Below are 19,432 nucleotides of genomic sequence, written 5' to 3' on the forward strand. Positions count from 1 at the left end.
GCAGGTAGATGGAGTTTAGCTTCCCATCGGTGTACCTCAACAGAGCATTACATTTACATTTAAGTCATTTAGCAGACGCTCTTATCCAGAGCGACTTACAAATTGGTGCTTTCACCTTATGACATCCAGTGGAACAGCCACTTTACAATAGTGCATCTAGGTCTTTTAAGGGGGGATTACTTTATCCTATCCTAGGTATTCCTTAAAGAGGTGGGGTTTCAGGTGTCTCCGGAAGGTGGTGATTGACTCCGCTGTCCTGGCGTCGTGAGGGAGTTTGTTCCACCATTGGGGGGCCAGAGCAGCGAACAGTTTTGACTGGGCTGAGCGGGAACTGTACTTCCTCAGTGGTAGGGAGGCGAGCAGGCCAGAGGTGGATGGAGTTTAGCAGGTAGATGGAGTTTAGCTTCCCATCGGTGTACCTCAACAGAGCAGGTACCATAGAGTTCAAACACTCATAGACTCCAAGAGGAGTCTACCACAGAGCTCCAACTAGTATATACAGATCTAGATAGGATTTGGCTAGCCAGTCCCTGTTCTATGTAGGCATATGGGGAGTGTATGAAACATCTCTCTCTCCCTCCAGGTGTGGGTCTGATGGAGCTGGTGATGGAGCCAGACATGAGCTGTGGAGAGGAGGCAGCAGCAGCCGTCAGAGAGATGCAGCTCATACTGCAGGCTCTAGGGACCTGCCAGGGAAACATGGCTGGTGGGGAGGCCTGCATTGGACACACACACTCACTAACACACCAGGGAAACATGGCTGGTGGGGAGGCCTGCATTGGACACACACACACACACTCACACTCACTAACACACCAGGGAAACATGGCTGGTGGGGAGGCCTGCATTGGACATAGGGGCGCCATATTGGGGGGGTAAAACGTTAGGTAAAAAAAAAAAATATATATATATATATTAAATTATTAACCTATCATTATTAATATAATATTTTATTTACAATGTACTAATAAAACTAACGGTTTCTTTTTCTTTTCTTGTTTTTGGCAAAAAGTAAACATCCATTGAGCCTCTGTATTGACATCTGTCTCATACTTTCTCTCTTGCTATAGTGGGCCAGCTGTCTCATACCTTCTCTCTTGCTATAGAGGACCAGCTGTATCATACCTTCTCTCTTTCTACAGAGGGCCAGCTTTCTCATAACTTCTCTCTTCCTATAGAGTGCCAGCTGTCTCATACCTTCTCTCTTCCTATAGAGGGCCAGCTTTCTCATACATTATCTCTTCCTATAGAGTGCCAGCTGTCTCATACCTTCTCTCTTCCTATAGAGTGCCAGCTGTCTCATACCTTCTCTCTTCCTATAGAGTGCCAGCTGTCTCATACCTTTTCTCTTCCTTTAGAGGGACAGCTGTCTCATACCTTCTCTCTTCCTTTAGAGGAACAGCTGTCTCATACCTTCTCTCTTCCTATAGAGTGCCAGCTGTCTCATACCTTCTCGCTTCCTTTAGAGGGACAGTTGTCTCATACCTTCTCTCTTCCTTTAGAGGGACAGCTGTCTCATACCTTCTCACTTCCTTTAGAGGGACAACTGTCTCATACCTTCTCTCTTCCTATAGAGGGCCAGCTGAGAGTGGATGCCAACGTGTCCGTCCACAGACCTGGGGATCCTTGGGGCATCAGGACTGAGGTCAAGAACATCAACAGTGCCCGCAACCTGGCCAGGGCCATAGGTGAGTGCTGCAGAGGGCTTTTCACAATACTGAGCCAAACCAGAGGCGAAGCGAGAAGCTCCACTCGCGTCAATCTGTCCACGCGAGAATGCGGCGATAAGTACACCAAGTGGGGATTGTTTTTGTATGGAGGTCTATGAGAGAGTGTCGGATCTGGTAAGAAAAAAAATGTGATAGCTAATTTTCTAAGTGAGGCTTGTTTGACCTAATAGAAGTTGCATAATGTTTAGGTTGTTACTGGTTGTACTGATATACACTACATGGCCAAAAGCATGTGGACACCTGCTCGTCGAACATCTCACATGGGCATTAATATCTTTTGCTGCCATAACAGGCTCCACCCTTCTGGGAAGGCTTTCCTCTAGATGTTGGAACATTGCTGCAGGGACTTGCTTCTATTCAGCCACAACAGTATTTGTGAGGTTGGCACTGATGTTGGGTGATTAGGCCTCGCTCACAGTCGGCGTTCCAATTCATACCAAAGGTGTTCAATGAGGTTGAGGTCAGGGCTCTGTGCAAGCCATTCAAGTTCTTCCACACCGATCTCGACAAACCATTTCTGTATGGACCTCGCTTTGTGCACGGGGGCATTGTCATGCTGAAACAGGAAAGGGCCTTCCCCAAACTGTTGCCACAAAAGTGGAAGCACAGAATCGTCTAGAACTCGAAGCGTTAAGATTTCCCTTAACTGGAACCGAGGGGCCTAGCCTGAACCATGAAAAAAAGCCCCAGACCATTATTCCTCTTCCAACAAACTTGACAGTTGGCACTATGCAATGGGGCAGGTTGCGTTCTCCTGGCATCCGCCAAACGGCTGCTCAGCCTGGAAACTCATTTCATGAAGTTCCTGACGAAAAGTTATTGTGCTGAAGTTTCCAGAGGCAGTTTGGAACTTGGTAGTGAGTGTTACTACCGAGGACAGATGATTTATACGCTCTACAGCACTCGCCGGTCCCATTCTGTGAGTTTGTTTGGCCTACCACTTTGTGGCTGAGCCGTTGTTGCTCCTAGACATTTCCACGTCACAATAACAGCACTTACAGTTGACCGGGGCAGCTCTAGCAGGGCAGAATATTGACAAACTGACTTGTTGGAAAGGTGGCATCCTATGACAGTGCCACGTTGAAAGTCACTGAGCTCTTCAGTAAGGCCATTCTACTGCTAATGCTTGCTTGAGTTTGTGCTCAATTTTATACACCTGTCAGCAACTGGTGTCCACTAATTTTAAGTGGTTTTCCACATACTAATTTTTATATATATATATATAAACCACTTAAAATTAGTGGACACCAGTTGCTGACAGGTATATATATATCTATATAACAATTTTATATTGGAGTTCATTGAGTCTATTGTTCACACGTGTGCCTTTCTGCCTTTGCGACAACTACTCCCATTGTTAGGGCAGAGACAAGACCATCTCGTCATTATATAGACTATATTATAGTGTCTCTGGCCAAACTGAGCTGAGCCAAACCAAGCTGTACTGAGCTGGCCTGGTTGAAGCCTTCACCATAGTTGCTGGAACCGTGCTGAATAGGACCATGTGAATAGACAATATCTGAGCCAGAACAGTTTGGTTCAGGTTGGCATAATAGTGTGTGAAGGTATATCCTCATTGTCATTGGTGGGGGTTTAGTGGAGGTACTGAAGTGAAGCGGTCACGACCCAGTGGGTCTGGAATGAGCTAGTTGGATGAACACTCAGGGAAATATAGACACACACACACAGAAAGAGAGAAAAAGAGTGAACAGCATGGAATCCTTTTCATGGGCTGTCATCTTTCTGAAACAGTCGTCTGACGGAGGGCTGTGTAATTATGCGTGCACTGCAAGTCAAACTGGGAGTCAAAGATTAGAGACACCATGAGGCACAAACACACACACACACACACACACACACACACACACACACACACACAAAACCGGCCTTATCTGTCTTCGCCTGTGTAAATGTTCTCTCAGACAACTCAGTGAAGTAATTGCCAAAACTTCCTCTTGTCTCAACTTCATACGTCTTTCCATGATTTGTTCTTTCTGAGGTGGTTTATCCCTGAAGGCAGTCGTCACTCTCTCTGCCCACAGGAATCAGAGAAACAGGCTTTATGTTGACAGGAACTGAAGATGGAAAGGCTTCTAAAGAGACGTTTAGTGTAGAGGGATCGTTAACATTGACTAGAAAGCACGAGGCCTTTCCTACCCACACAAACTCAGGAAGATATAGAATACAACTTTATTGACCATTTGTTTCAGTGAACAACTGAGCACACAGTTTGCATGCCTAACTTAGGCTAAATTGGCTTTCTACAGAACAATAGATTTCCCATCAACACTAATTCCACTTCTACAGAGTTTCCCATCAAACTTTTTTATTTTCTCTCCAACTTACTGGAGACGGTGGAGAGTCATAGGGGCCATTGAAATTCTTCACCAGGAGCAGCAGGCCATTAACAGTTCGTGTGATACGAAGTGACTTGGCCGCTTTCATTATTTATCCCAAGAGTAGACTTCCATTTTAGCTTAGTGCAGAGAAGTGATAAAGGGTTTTTAAAAGTCAAAACTCCAGATAGTCGTTTGTCACAGAGAACTAATGTAGCAGCAGTTAGGAGACTTCAGGCATGGCCATGTGTCATGGCAGATGTTGGGAGGATCTAACACCGTGCCAGTTGGCTGGATGCTTGCTTCTGATCAGGCCTGGTTTGTGCGTGTGTATTTTCATCAACAGACTATGAGATCCAGAGACAGATGTTTGTCCTGGAGAGCGGCGGCACGGTGCAGAACGAGACACGGTCGTTTGATGGCAAGACTGGGTAAGAGGCTTCTAGAACCAACCCTCGAACCAAGTCATGCCGACAAGTCCCATTATGTTACAGTGAGAGTGTTTCTGATAACATGTCAAAAATGTCTATTGACTAAGAATATGATGTTTCGCAGGATACGGTACAATGTACACAGGATGCGTCTCTTTAGGGTTTTAATAATTATTTGGGTCAGATAACCCCCCCCCATAATCAACTTGTTATGGCTGCAATCCCGTTAACGGGATAATTGTCATCAACAACCGCTGAATTGCAATGCGCCACATTCAATGAATATTACTAAAAATATTTATATTCATGAAATCACAAGTGCAATATAGGAAAACACAGCTTAGCCTTTTGTTAATCCACCTGTCATGTCAGATTTTGAAAATATGCTTTACAGCGAAAGCAATCCAAGCGTTTGTAAGTTTATCGATCGCTCGACAAAACATTATGTACACTTAGCATCAAGTAGCTTGGTCACGAAAATCAGAAAAGCAATCAAATTAATCGTTTACCTTTGATGATCTTCGGATGTTTTCACTCACGAGACTCCCAGTTACACAATAAATGTTCCTTTTGTTCCATAAAGATTATTTTTTATATCCAAAATACCTCTGTTTGTTTGGCGCGTTTGGCGCGTTATGTTCAGAAATCCACAGGAAAGAGAGGTCACGACAACGCAGACAAATTCCAAATAGTTTCCGTAATGTCCACAGAAACATGTCAAACGTTTTTTTATAATCAATCCTCAGGTTGTTTTTAAAATATAAAATCAATATTATATCAACCGCAAATGTCTTTATCAATAGGAGTGGGAAAGGCAATGGCAGCCCAAACTCTGTTGCGCGAGCAAAACTCATGCGACCACCTGACACGATGTTATCTTTCTGGCTCATTTTTTCAAAATAAAAGCCTGAAACTATGTCTGAAGACTGTTGACACCTTGAGGAAGCGATAGGAAAAGGAATCGGGTTGATATCCCTTTAAATGGAGCAAAGGGAGGCTATGGAACATGGAGTTTTCAAAATAGAAGCCACTTCCTGGTTTGATTTTCCTCAGGGTTTCGCCTGCAATATCAGTTCTGTTATACTCACATACAATATTTGGACAGTTTTGGAAACTTTAGAGTGTTTTCTATCCAATACTAATAATAATATGCATATATTAGCAACTGAGACTGAGGAACTGGCCGTTTACAATGGGCACCTTTTCATCCAAGCTACTCAATACTGCCCCTGCAGCCATAAGAAGTTAAACACTGTATTGCCATCTCCAGTGTGATATTTGATCTCAAGACATTCTCTCTTCTGAGGTTTAATTTGAAAACGTTTTAGTAACTAAGGATGATGAATGAGGCCACTTGGAGTCAGTCAGTGTCTGGTGTTGTGGATCAGCTTGCTAGCAAGGGTTGTAAAGCCCATGAAATGAGCTGCTCTTCACACAGCTGGGGCCTGCCTCTAATGCGCAAGTTAGCGTGTTTCGTCATGAATCTTGTTCTGGAGGCAGCTTTGCAAAGTGGTCAATAGCTGGCACAGCCACAAAGTCATAAAATCTGATTTTATACCTAACCTTAACCACACTGTTAATATCCTGATGCCTAACACTAACCTTAAATGAAGAACAAAAAGGCCATTTTGACTTTGCAGCTGGCCTATCTAAGGGGAAATCGCTCAGTTCTGCCTCCAGGACAAGACTCATGACAATAAACGTCAACCTGCCTATAACACCATCGTGTGTGTGTGTGCGCGCTGGGCCTGATGGAGTGTGTTTGACAGCAAAGGCCCACAGCTCTGTCATGGTCCAGAAATACACAGAATGACTGGGGGCCCCTCACCTCACACCTGTGGCCCTCGCCCATAGTTACAGCCTCTTCAACATGAACAATCTGCCGTAGTAACTGTTGTAACGAGCGAAACACTATCGTTATACAGTACCTCAAAGCCATAACATGTGTCCCTCTGTTTTACAGTCACACCATTCCAATGAGAGACAAGGAGGGCCTTCAGGACTACAGGTGAGTACAACTCATATTCACTTCAGTATGTTCTAGCAGCACAGCCTCCAGCATGGTGTGTGGTATTATACGATCACAGCTGTAGGGCCTGCATGGAGAGAAGAGGGGGAGCAAGACAGGATGGAGAGGAGAGAGGTCATTGTCACACAAGTGTATATGTGTGTGTGTGACGCAGCCACACAAGTGTGTGTGTAGAGGAGACAGCCCTTTGTCTGACCGTGTGACACACGGGCCTACTACTGTTGTGTTGTGATTGTGTCGTCTAAGATCGTCGTCTATCTTTCTCTACTGCTGATAACAGCTCTCTCTCTATCTTCTCTTATCTCAGTCCTGCCTCTCTTTCTCGCTCCCTCTCTCCTCTGTTGTCTTTAACTGTGCTCGCTCTGGGTGCTCCCTCTGTCACACATGCACTCCCACCTCTCCTCTCTCCCACATTTTCTCTCTCCCCTCACTCTCTCTTCTCTCTCCCACCTTTTCTCTCTCCTTTCGCTCTCCATCTTTCTCACCCCCTCCAGGTTCATGCCAGAGCCCAACCTACCTCCTCTGATGGTGTACGAGGCGTGCTCTACAGCCCCACCTGGTGTTGCCCCCAGCCAGATGGTGGTTCTGGAGGAGGTGAGGGAGAGGCTGCCGGAGCTGCCCAGCGTCAGGAGGCAGAGGCTGGTGGAGACCTACGGCATCCTCCCCGAACACAGCTTCACCCTGGTGGTGAGTGACTACTACAGTATGTAGACGTGTCTGTTAACGTCCAACTGAGCAAGTTAATTATAGTTGATGGTAGGTAGGTTTCTCCCTCCATCTCTCTGGCTTTCATCTTCTGTCTTCCTGTCTGTCTCTCTCCCTCCCACTTTCTGGCACTCGTTTCTGCTCCCCCCCTTCCTTTATCTCTCCATTGTATTCTCTCCCTCACTGTCTCTCAATTTAATAACTACCCAAAGTAACCTATTCTTGCACAGCCAGTTACCCTGTCTGTGCTTCTGCCTCTGTCCAGCAAGGCGCAGTAGATTGTTGTATATACAGTATCATTGCGTGTGTTTCATTGGGCCTCCTGTTGTAGAATGAGGACGGGCTGATGGACTACTTTGAGGCCGTCGTCAGGGAGACCAAGGCTGGGCCGAGAAAGGTGATTGGCTGGGTGATGAACGAGCTGCAGGGCCTCCTCCATCAACAGAACCTGAGTGTCAGCCAGAGGTGAGATACTCAGTTGTCCTCATCCTCTTCCTCTGTGTCCTCCTCTAGCCTCAGTCATTCTATTTCTCCTCTCCACCTCATTCCTATCATTCTTCCTCTACATCCTTCATCTTGTTTCGCCCTCTTCTCTCTCCCCTCCTCCCGAACTCCTATCATGTGTCCCTCCTCCCCTTCCTCTGTTCTCCTCTTTTCAGTCTTGCGTTGACTTCAAACCCCATGTTGAAGATCCTATCTCAGGATCCAACATCTTGGCTAGACGGAGGCCTGAAATCATTTCCATACTGGAAGCATCATTTATGTGCTTTTTCCCTGCGATGTTTCCTATCCATCTTCATGTTGATTCCTTCCGTTATTACTATGGCAGACAGTGAATGTGAATAGAGAATATATCTGGGTAATAAGCTGAGTGTTTTGAGTTGTTTTTCTATATGACTGTTTTTATCCTACACTCCAGACTGTTCTAAGACTGATCAAACAGAGTAAAGTATGATGTGTTTTGTTTTATGTCTTTGTCTGAGAACTAGTGGATGGGTGGGTGTTTGTGTGCCTTTTTGTCGTTTTGAAGAAAGTGAGAGTGGATGTTGACTCTGTGTGGATTCGCGTGTTTGTTTAGCCATATTTCCGTTCATAACTCAGTCAGTGTGTATGTGACTGTGTGTTTCTGGCTCAGTGTGTGTCTGACTCGGGGATTGGTGACAGCAGTGATGATCATGTGCCATGTAGGTAGCAATGGGCTGTCACAGAGAGAGATGGGGCCAAATAGCCTCTCATTATAAGCACAGTGACTCCGGGGTAGATAGACACCATCACACTGTCACACAGGAGAGGATAGACTGGGTCTAATGACATCTCCTGTGCCTTCTCTCTCTCTCTCTCTTCCTTCTCTCTCGCTCATTTGCTCTCTCTCATATATCTGTCTCTCTCTCACATATCTGTGTCTCTCACATATGTGTCTCTCACATATCTGTGTCTCTCTCATATGTGTCTCTCTCATATCTGTCTCTCTCTCTCATATCTGTCTCTCTCTCTCATATCTGTCTCTCTCTCTCATATCTGTCTCTCGCTCTCATATCTCTCTCTCTCTCGCTCCCTCTCTCAGTCCGATCTCTCCTCAAGCTCTAGCCCAGATACTGAATCTCCAGGAGAATGGACAAATCTCTTCTTCTATCGCCAAGCAGGTGAGAGATAACAAGATGGCATAACATCCTAAACATTTAAAGCAAAGTCCATATGTGTTACTACACTGAGTGTACAAAATATGAACACTTTCCCTGACAGACTGGCCAGGTGAGTCCAGGTGAACGCTATGATCCCTTATTGATGTCACTTGTTAAATTCACTTCAATCAGTGTAGATGAAGGGGAGGAGACGGGTTAAAGAAAGATTTTTAAGCCTTCAGAGGGTGAAAGGGCAAGACAATAGATTTAAGTGCCTTTGAACAGGGTATGGTAGTAGTTGACGGGCGCACTGGTTTGAGTGTGTCAAGAAGTGCAAAGCTGCTGGGTTTTTCACACTCAACCGTTTCCCATGTGTATCAAGAATGGTCCACCGGCCTCCCGGGTGGCGCAGTGGTTAAGGGCGCTGTACTGCAGCGCCAGCTGTGCCATCAGTCTCATCGCGCACTAGCGACTCCTGTGGTGGGCCGGGCGCAGTGCGCGCTAACCAAGGTTGCCAGGTGCACAGTGTTTCCTCCGACACATTGGTGCGGCTGGCTTCCGGGTTGGATGCGTGCTGTGTTAAGAAGCAGTGCGGCTAGGTTGGGTTGTGTATCGGAGGAAGCATGACTTTCAACCTTCGTCTCTCCCGAGCCCGTACGGGAGTTGTAGCGATGAGACAAGATAGTAGCTACTACAACAATTGGACACCACGAAATTGGGGAGAAAAAGGGGTAAACCCCCCCCCCCCCAAAAAAAAAAAGAATGGTCCACCACCCAAAAGACATCCAGCCAACTTGGCACAACTGTGGGAAGCGTTGGAGTCAACATGGCCCAGCATCCCTGTGGAACGCTTTCAACACCTTGTAGTGTCCATGCCCTGATGATTTGTAGCTGTTCTGAGGGCAAAGGGGGGTGCAACTCAATATTAGGAAGGTGTCCTTAATGTTTTGTACCCTCAGCATATATTATCATTTTCAATTGGGGTTCAACCTGAGTGTTTCATTGCTCCATACAGGTGTTCCAGGAGCTGTGGAAGACCCCGGGTAAAACGGCCCAGCAGATCGTCAAGGAGCAGGACCTGGGGATGGTCAACGACAGCACAGAGATCCACAGCATTTGCCAGAAGGTGGTGGACTCACACCCAGACCAGGTGCGGCCACCCTGGGCAAGAGCTGCCACAATGAGGGCAGGTAGTTTGCCCCTGGTGATGCGTTGGGCAGACCACACCACCCTCTGAAGGTTAGGGGCGGTGCAGTTGCCGTACCAGGCGGTGATTCAGGCCGACAGCAATTGTGCATCTGTAAACGTTTGTGAGGGTCTTAGGGGCCAAGCCAAATGACTTCAGCCTCCTGAGATTGAAGAGGTGCTGTTGCATCTTCTTCACCACACTGTCTGTGTGGGTGGACCATTTCAGATTGTCAGTAATGTGTAAGCCGAGGAATTTGAAGCTTTTCACCTTCTCCACTAAGTTTGTGTCTCCAGAAGTCCATGATCAGCTCCTTCATTGTTGTCATTAGGAGAGAGAGAGGTTATTTTTCTGGCACCACTCCTCCAGGGCCCTCACCTCCTCCCTGTAGGCTGTCTCGTCATTGTTGGAAATCAGGCCTACTACTGTTGTGATTGAGTTAGAGGTGTGCGTGGCCACGCAGTCATGGGTGAACAGGGAGTACAGGAGGGGGCTGAGCACACACCCTTGTGGGGCCCCCTTGTTGAGGATCAGCGAAGTGGAGGTGTTGCTTCCTACCGTCACCACCTGGGGGGCAGCCCATCAGGAAATCCAGGACCCAGTTGCACAGGGCAGTGTTCAGACCCAGGTCCCTGAGCTTAATGAGGAGCTTGGAGTGTACAGGGTCATTGACTTTTTGCTAGTAGCCAGTCTTGATAGAATTCTGTTGATGATCAATAAACTAAATGCAATCGTAAGTATTTGTGACTTATGCTGCTGTTACTGTTCCTCCTACAGGTCCAAGCCATCCGCAGTGGGAACAAGAAGGTTCTGAACAAGCTCATGGGTCTGGTCCAGAAGGAGACGAAAGGCAGGGCTGACCCAGTCCTGGTACGGGCCATCCTGGAGCAGAAGACCTCCTGAGGACTAACTAACACTGTCTGTGGCCACCTTGACATGCCTGGTGGAATATCAAACTGGTCCAAGAGGCAGCAAGCATGACATCATAATGGCTTCATCATAGTTAATGTCCTCTGGTCAAGAGGATTCTTGTTGCTAAATCAACTGTCTCTCATGTTGTCTTCTGGCACCGTAACCGCCTTTAAGTTGTTGCAGTTGTATTGTAACTTTTATTTGTGTACATAAATATATTCTAATTCTCTTTGGAGTGTGCACACTTATCCCCTCCCAAACACACACTTCATCTAAAACTGTCACGGGAATGACATACACATCCTCCATGATAATCACACTTTAAACAGAGCCATTCTGGAATCCCTTTGCAGTTTGGAACACTCTGAACCCACCAATGGCGAACACAGCTAATAAAGGTATGGCCCATTACCAGGCAGTTTGGGAGTCGTCCCAGAAGTCATCTTTCTGCTTTTATCACTGTCCTCTGGCAGCACTGAAATGAATCAGGAGAGCAACAGAGGACTGAAGTACTATATGCAATGTATCTCCTGATACTCCCTCTAAAATGGATCGGATTAGGAATGATTTAGAGGTCAGTGTTCAGTCAAAGGAGAGAGAGGAAGTAGTCATGAGTAGTGAGCGCCCCCTTGTGGCTGTCAAATGAAGGAGCTACATCTATCGTTTAGCCTTCTATGCTTGTCTCTAGAGATAGGCATCTCTTACATTCAGTTGGCTTGAATATTGAGTTTTGTCAAATCACGCGGTAATTCAATACTGGTTGGCTGTGGGTATGTGACTTCAGTTTGGTAACGTAGGTAGTTGCCTCCCATTCATCCCCTTTGTTTCTATTGAATGCCGTATGCAGTGACCTATATAAGAAGTATTGTACATAACACAATTGGACTTCTTGATAAAAAAAGAGGGTTTGTGGCTGGCTGCTGTTTCAGTGCCTGTGAAGAAGACCTAGTTTTGAACAGAAGCTGGGTCACTGGATGAATGGCTGTCAGAAGCCCTGTTTATACCTGCTGTTAACATTCGTCCTGATCTTGTCCGTGTAGACTTAGATCTGATCACAATGCGTTTTTTAATCGTCCATAAATGTGGCCAGAATCAGAATTGGAAAAGATCAGGACAAAGGCTGCATGTTAGAACCAGGTATGAACAGGGATAGAGGGGGGATTGTTTACTAAATGAGGCCAGTGGAGTCCACTGAACAAACCATTGAAAACACAACCACTTCTGGGCGAAAGAAGCGGAAAGAAAAAATGTGTTTTCCATGTGTTTTGCATTTTACTTACCTTTGCCGAGGTGAAGCTAAAATATAAATTTGGGTAGAGAAGCTGTCAAAACACATGACATATCTGTTCTTCAATAAAAACATATTATAAAGAATACAATACATATCTTTATTCAAATAATTCCTTGGAACCTCTGACTTTAATGACAGAAGAATACACACTGGAGTAACCTGACAAGGTCATCGCTGCCATCTAAAATGGATGCTACTAGTTGTAGAAAGGGAGAAACTAGACTACTTATCTTTGGAATGAAACCTCTACGCAACTGAAGAGAACTGTGTCTCTAAATTTGGTTGAAGTAAATGTGCTCCACACAACATTCTACTACTAGAAAATATAGAGTACATCACCAAATTTAGCAATGGCAAGAAATGATGCATTCCATAAACTGTCCATCGGTCCAATTTGTGGACTAGTTCGAGCAGACAGTGGTATATTTTTGCCTTTGCAGCTGCATTCACATTCATCCTCTGGGTCATGTTCATTAGGATGCACCATAGGAAAAAGTTTTGCAAAAGAAAACAAAAAAGAGCATTTCTAAATGGATAAGCTCACTTTTATGCCTACTGAACATGACCATGCTTAGCCCAGAGTAGACACTAAACAACAGGAGGAAATTCATTCAAAATTCAGGCACCAATTTTTAGGTAGTTCTTCCCTAACATACCGATTTAATAGGGACAGACATTGTAACAAAATGTCTCCTTGGTTGAAATCAAAACCTTAAATAAAATTACGTCAATTAAAATCAAGGCTATTTATTTGTTGCTAATGGTAGACCATGTCTTAGTCTGGAATTCAAACTTAAACATTCAATGCTAAAATGAATGTGCCAAATCATCAATGAACCAACCAACAGTGATGTATTCCAATCTTCCCAACTTGACTCATAAAAACATACAAGAAACATGCATTCCCTAATACAGCAACAAGAAGACAGAACTCAAGTTACAACTTCTGTGCAAAAAATATGGCAATAGAACCTCTCGCTACAAAACAGTTCCATTATTGTGACATTAAGTACATTCTGTATTAAATACCCAACCCCATCAGGAAACAAAACATAATAAAGTAATCTTTATACCTCAAATATCAATAATGATTTGCATAGTGTGCTGCTTCCTTGATTCTTTTTTCCAATTATATACATAAAGTACTAAAATAAGGCTAAGACATTGAGGGCTTCCCAAACGGCACCCATTACCCCATATAGTGCACTACTCTTGATTTATATGGTCAAAAGTAGTGCACTACATAGGAAATAAGATGTTGTTTTGGATGCAAACATTGAGTGCATCACCCTGATATGGAAAGCTCCTTTTAGAGAGATATTATAAATAAAGTGCATTCAGTGGACAGGACCTGGTGCACCATGGGAAAATGGAGTTAGCCGCAGCATTAAGAATTGACGTCAGAAGAACCCAGTGTCCTGAAGTACACCCCTAAATAAAATAAAAACTACTTCTAACTTGAATATCTAATGTGCATTCAAAACATAACATAATTGAAATAGGTCTATTGAACAAAGAAAGTCTTTGATTTAAGGTATTTAGCGACACACAAACTTGTTTTGTACAGTGAGCCTGATAGTCTGACTTACTAGGCCTCTCCTTCAGTCAAGAGTTTTGAATAACAACGATCACCGGATACATAGCATTAGAGAATGCCATGGTCTACACCAACTCATAAAGTAAGTATGAGATGATTGGGACTCCCACTAGCATCCCACTTCTAACACCAACGCGCTAACCAGTAGTTTAGAGGGGTGCTGCTAGGGTACTTGTTACTGGTACCCCGTGTTAACAGCCAAGTTAGCGTTACTCATTGTGGATTTATTATTACTTTTCCACTATTTCTCTATTTTCTTTCTCTCTGCATTGTTGGGAAGGGCCCAAGTAAGCACTTCACTGCTAGTCTACACCTGTTGTTTACGAAGCATGTGACAAATAACATTTGATTAGTGATGAATACTCCGCAGGGAGAGATCCTGACAAAATAGGCTCCTGATTATTTCCAGTACAGCATGCAACCCCAGGGTGACAACACAGCACCACCAGAGATTTCGGTAAGGCCACGTATAAGTCCCCATTGTATGGTGGCCATCACTACAAGACAACTAGAGCTGGTCACTGGAGAGGCTGTTGCTACCAGGGCAGTACATTGACATTTATGAATGCAATATTGTAAGTCTAAAAGCCTAAAGGGACAGAGTATGTGTCCTTTGTGTATCATTAACTTCCCATTGTTCCATTCAGCCTGTTCCATTCTATTCAGTCTTTGGTCGATTCGCCCCAAGCTTCCATTTCAGCATTCTTATTGGTTGGTGCAGGGGTTCCACCAAAGGCTTGAAGTAGGTCAGTACTTTCCAGTCATTATAAATCACATGACCTGCTCCTTGGATGTGACATAGGCCTATGCATACAACTCTCTGAGGGCAGAACCATATACACGAGTCTGTCTGAGGGTATCAATGGTAAATGCATCAAATGGGTGAGAGATTCCTGTAAGTTATGTGTTACTGTATATCAGAGCCTGACGTTTTTATATATTGGTTTGGAAAAATATATTAGCCTCAAATATATATATATGTATATATAACCCAATTTAAAAACTGCCTCAGGGAGAGAGATAAAAGACGAGTGAATCAATCCAAGAGGTATAGTCTTCTTCGTCAAGTAGTGGAAAACATGAAAAACTTTCAAAGAGTCTTTTTAAAACTTTTAAAATGACCCGAGTGGACACAACAGGTCAGGGACAGACACTCACTCCTTCCCTGTGAGACAACGCTACCATAACATTATTAAAACATTATAATAACATGTTATTATAACATTATTACAATGTTATTATATCGTTACTCCTCCATAGGGACGTGCGATAGTATTGAGTGCTCCTGCGCAATGGCCGCCAGTTCTTTGAGGAACTCTGTGAAGAGGACGGTAGCGAAGACCTCGGTCCTGGCCAGGGAAATGGTCTTGGGCTGGGGAGGAGGAGAGCTCTTCATCATCCTTCCTGCCTCCAGGGGGGAACATTCTCGGCTGTCTCCGCTGTTTGTATCTGTGGAGGATAAGTAAATAGAGATGAAAAATAAAACATTAGTAATAGTAGCATTTAACTGCAGTTGGACATTGTAGCAAGCTCATGTTAGTCCACTTGAAAGAAGAAATTCTCCCTTTTATATCAGTCTCATTTTTCTTTTTAAATCTTATGCAATCTCATACCAATACATTCCTTGCTCGGAGAGAAAGCTCGCATATAAAATGGTGGGGAGAAACCAGTGGGAATGCAGTAGACTGGAGAAGTATGAGAAGAAGAACGTCAGAAGGACCTGAGTTGTTTCTGCAACGCTTCATGACCAAGCTGAATATATTCTCGAGGAGGAACCAAACAACACAAACTAAGCACAGATACAGTTTTAATCTTTCAGTGGTGCTTCATTGCATTGCAGTGATTAGAAACAACGTTATTGCTAGGCTTATTACTGGTCTTATGATCTAGGATATTGCCTCAAATCCTCTGGAAGCTTTGCCTGTATCTATTCGAATCTCAATGACCTGGCTATTGGCTACAAAACAGACCTAAATTACATTCTAATGATGCTCATAGGATAGCTCACAATAAAGCTCAGAATTCAACATTGAACAACGTCTATTCAAACAAAACATTTATACTACCAGTAAGTAACAGTACACAGTTATACGGTTGTTATAAACACTATGTATCCTGGCAGGGAAGCCATTACGTTAGCTTCAGAACATCTTTACTAACATGGAACCGGATATGTAGGACAGAGCATTATGGGTACTGTAGTCAATCAAGTCTCACCTTGACCCTTGAGTGAACTCTCCCTGGCCAGGAGACAGTGCTGGGCAGAGGTGATCAGCTCCGGGAAGTCCTTCTTGGTCGAGGCCTGCTGCTCTATCTGGTTCTTAAGGGAGGCTAGTACCTGATATGGAAACACATATATAGTAACATCAGTAGAACATCAGACAGGAAATACAGTGCCTTCAGAAAGTATTCACACCCCTTTACTTTTTTTGTTGTGTTACAAAGAGGGATTAAATATGGATTTAATTGTAACGATCTACACCAAATACTCTGTCAAAGTGGAAGAAAAATTTGAACATTTATTAAAACATTTATGACAAATAAAACACTAATACATCTTGATTAGATAATTATTCACCCACTGAGACAATACGTGTTAGAATCACCTTTGGCAGTGATTACAGTTGTGAGTCTTTCTGGGTAAATCTCTAAGAGCTTTGCATAGCTGAATTGTACAATATTTGCCCATTATTATTCAAGATATTATTCAAGCTCTGTCAAGTTGGTTGTTGATCATTGCTAGAAAGCCATTTTCAAGTCTTAGCCATAGATTTTCAAACCGATTTAAGTTAAAACTGTAACTCGGCCATTCAGGAACATTCAATGTCCTCTTGGTAAGCAACGGCAGTATAAATATGGCCTTGTGTTTTAGGTTATTTTCCTGCTGAAAGGTGAATTAGTCTTCCAGTGTCTGTTGGAAAGAAGACTGAATCAGGTTTTCCTCTAGGACTTTGCCTGTGCTTAGCTGTATTCCATTTATTTTTATCCTAAAAAACTCCTTTGTCCTTGCCGATGACAAGCATTCCCATAACATGATGCAGCCAACACCATGTTTGAAAATATGAAGAGTGGTAATCAGTCATGTGTTGTGTTGAATTTGTCCCAAACAAAGCTTTGTATTCAGGGCAAAAAAAGTTATTTTCTTTGCTTCATGCTTTGCATTATTACTTAAGTGTCTTGTTGCAAACAGAATGCATGTTTTGGAATATTTTTTATTCTGTTCAGGCTTCCTTCTTTCATTTAGGTTAGGTTAGTATGGTGGAGTAACTACAATGTTGTTGATCTATTCTCAGCTTTCTCATTACACAGCCATTAAACTCTGTAACCGTTTTAAAATCATCATTGGCCTCATGGTGAAATCCCTGAGCAGTTTCCTTCCTCTCCGGCAAATGAGTTAGGAAGGACACCTGTATCTTTGTAATGACTGGGTGTCACCATGCCCAAAGGAATATTCAGCGTTTGCTTTTTAATTTTTTTATCTACCAATCAATGCCCTTCTTTGCGGGGCATTGAAAAACCTCCCTGGTCTTTGAATCTGTGCTTGAAATGTATTACTTGATTGAGGGACCTTACAGATAATTGTATGTTTGGGGTAGTCATTCTGAAATCCAGTTAACCACTATTATTGAACACAGAATGAGTCCATTCAATTTATGTGATTTGTTAAGCACATTTTTACTCCTGAACTTACTTAGGTTTGCCATAACAAAGGGGTTGAATACTTAGACAATACATTTCAGCATTTCATTTTTTATTACATTTCAAAAACGTTCTACTAACAAAATTTCACTTTGATATTATGGGGTATTTTGTGTAGATTAGTGACACAAAAGTCTAAATTAAATCTATTTTAAATTCAGGCTGTAACACATCAGAATGTGGAAAAAGTCAAGGGGTGTGAATACTTTCTGAAGGCACTGTAGCTGCCAGAGCACATAAAGTACAGGATAACAGGATAAATATCAAAGCTACAATGAGGTAGTCTCGTTCGGCTATTCTGATCTCGCGAGCTTACCTTGAAACAAGATGGTGGATCAATGAGATCACCATGCTGAATTGTTTCGTTTTTTTGCACACATAAAACATTGTATTGAGAAAAATGAATGCGATCGTTGAATTTCCACAGCGCAAGACGCTTTATCAAAGAAAGTGTACATTTGTTTTGACGGAATTAAGCCAACAGGCTTCGCGTACTTGATGCCAAAAGTATTGCTATACACACTATCAGGTGTAAAACGGGTAGCTTTTGCATAAAAGCATATCACACGATTGAAAATAAAACCAGAGGCATAAACCAGACAAAACAAGGACATTAAACAAGACAAGACACGCTGATGATGAGAGAACCAAACCGTATTCATCTCCATGACAAACAATCCACCTCTTTTAATCTGGACCCTAATGAAAATGAAGTGCCCAGTGTTTGTACGTCAACAACTCGCCATCCCCTTTCATTCCCATCCAAACATTCCCTTTAATGCGAGCTTTCAAACGGCCCCATTCCATTTTGATTTACTTGTTTACACATGCTCTATTCAATTATGCATGAATCAGCCGACAGGAGAGAAAAACACTGTGTTAAAGTCTCACTAGACTTGTTTCACAGCCATTTTGAACTCTGTTTTCATTGCCACATAAAGTGTACGCCAGCTCATGGTTGTGTCCTAAATGGCACCCTATCACCTATATAGTGCACTACTTTTACCCCGGGTCCATAAGGCTCTGGTTAAAAGTAGTGCACTATATTGGGAATAAGGTTCCATTTGGGAAACTACATAGTATTCATAATCTCCTCTCTAATTAATACTATTCATAACGGATCCCTCCTCTCGAACTTCTAACAGGTTTTCTGGTTGTTTCATGAGTCTCCAGAGGTTTAAACAGCTTAGAGCAGTGAGAGAGAAAAGCAAACAGTTTTTTGGGGGAATGTTTTTACACCTCTAATGCTTACTAAATGGAGCAGAGTGAAATGTTTACTTAGAGAGTTGTCTCTCTTTTGAGTAGGCGTGCATTGCAGTGTCTATGAGGAGTATCTTAACAGTAGGACTGTGTCCATCTCTGCCTCAAAGTCAATGAGAGAGAACAAAGGATATAGATAGACTGAAAGTCAAAACATAGTCAGAGATAGATGGACAGACAGACTGACAGAATTAATGGAATCTAGGAGCGGGAGTGGACACTGGGCTGGTGACAGTCGCGCACACACACACACACTATCTGTACCTGATAGAGTGAGCGCACGCTGGGCTGGAACACCATGTTGGTGTTGAGGAGGAAAGATTGCAGCAGGGGCTGGGGGTAGGCAGCCAGCTGGGCCAGTATACCAGTCAGCAGGAGGTTGACATGGAGAGAGTTATCCAGCATGTTCTCCAGACGTGACAACAGCACACTGACAAATGGCCCTACAGGAAGAGCCGAAAGAGAGTCTTCACTCAGATTGTCAAACCTGGTTAAAGATCAAGAACAAGCCTTAAAGTAAGGCAGATAATACTTCAATCTACACAGGAAGAGAGAGAGAGACTTTACTCAGACTGAAGTTTTATCTGTCTTACTTAAAGGCTGGTTATTTAACCAGGTTTGACAGTCTGAGTAA

At 43.5% G+C, this 19,432-nt stretch overlaps 2 protein-coding genes across 3 annotated transcripts in view; one reads left to right on the forward strand and one right to left on the reverse strand.

Annotated features, from left to right (window-relative positions):
• Window positions 1-11,180, forward strand: part of LOC115145609 (glutamyl-tRNA(Gln) amidotransferase subunit B, mitochondrial-like) — a 17,130-nt gene extending 5,950 nt beyond the window's left edge. The window contains exons 5-13 of the mRNA XM_029687115.2: window positions 584-706; window positions 1,575-1,688; window positions 4,413-4,497; window positions 6,461-6,505; window positions 7,021-7,213; window positions 7,563-7,696; window positions 8,796-8,874; window positions 9,869-10,003; window positions 10,817-11,180. Of these exons, the coding sequence (XP_029542975.2) occupies window positions 584-706; window positions 1,575-1,688; window positions 4,413-4,497; window positions 6,461-6,505; window positions 7,021-7,213; window positions 7,563-7,696; window positions 8,796-8,874; window positions 9,869-10,003; window positions 10,817-10,942 (1,034 nt within the window). The 3' untranslated portion in view covers window positions 10,943-11,180. The remainder of the gene's footprint in view (window positions 1-583; window positions 707-1,574; window positions 1,689-4,412; window positions 4,498-6,460; window positions 6,506-7,020; window positions 7,214-7,562; window positions 7,697-8,795; window positions 8,875-9,868; window positions 10,004-10,816) is intronic.
• A 1,585-nt stretch (window positions 11,181-12,765) lies between these two features.
• The window catches only part of LOC115145605 (FHF complex subunit HOOK-interacting protein 1A-like), a 51,309-nt gene continuing 44,642 nt past the window's right edge, over window positions 12,766-19,432 (reverse strand). For both annotated transcript variants that reach the window (XM_065024901.1, XM_065024900.1), the window contains 3 exons: window positions 19,063-19,241; window positions 16,057-16,177; window positions 12,766-15,288 (listed from right to left, as the gene is read on the reverse strand). In XM_065024901.1, the coding sequence (XP_064880973.1) occupies window positions 15,086-15,288; window positions 16,057-16,177; window positions 19,063-19,241 (503 nt within the window). In that variant the 3' untranslated portion in view covers window positions 12,766-15,085. The remainder of the gene's footprint in view (window positions 15,289-16,056; window positions 16,178-19,062; window positions 19,242-19,432) is intronic.

Source organism: Oncorhynchus nerka, linkage group LG11 (assembly GCF_034236695.1).
Source record: "Oncorhynchus nerka isolate Pitt River linkage group LG11, Oner_Uvic_2.0, whole genome shotgun sequence".
NCBI classification, from domain to species: Eukaryota; Metazoa; Chordata; class Actinopteri; order Salmoniformes; family Salmonidae; genus Oncorhynchus; species Oncorhynchus nerka.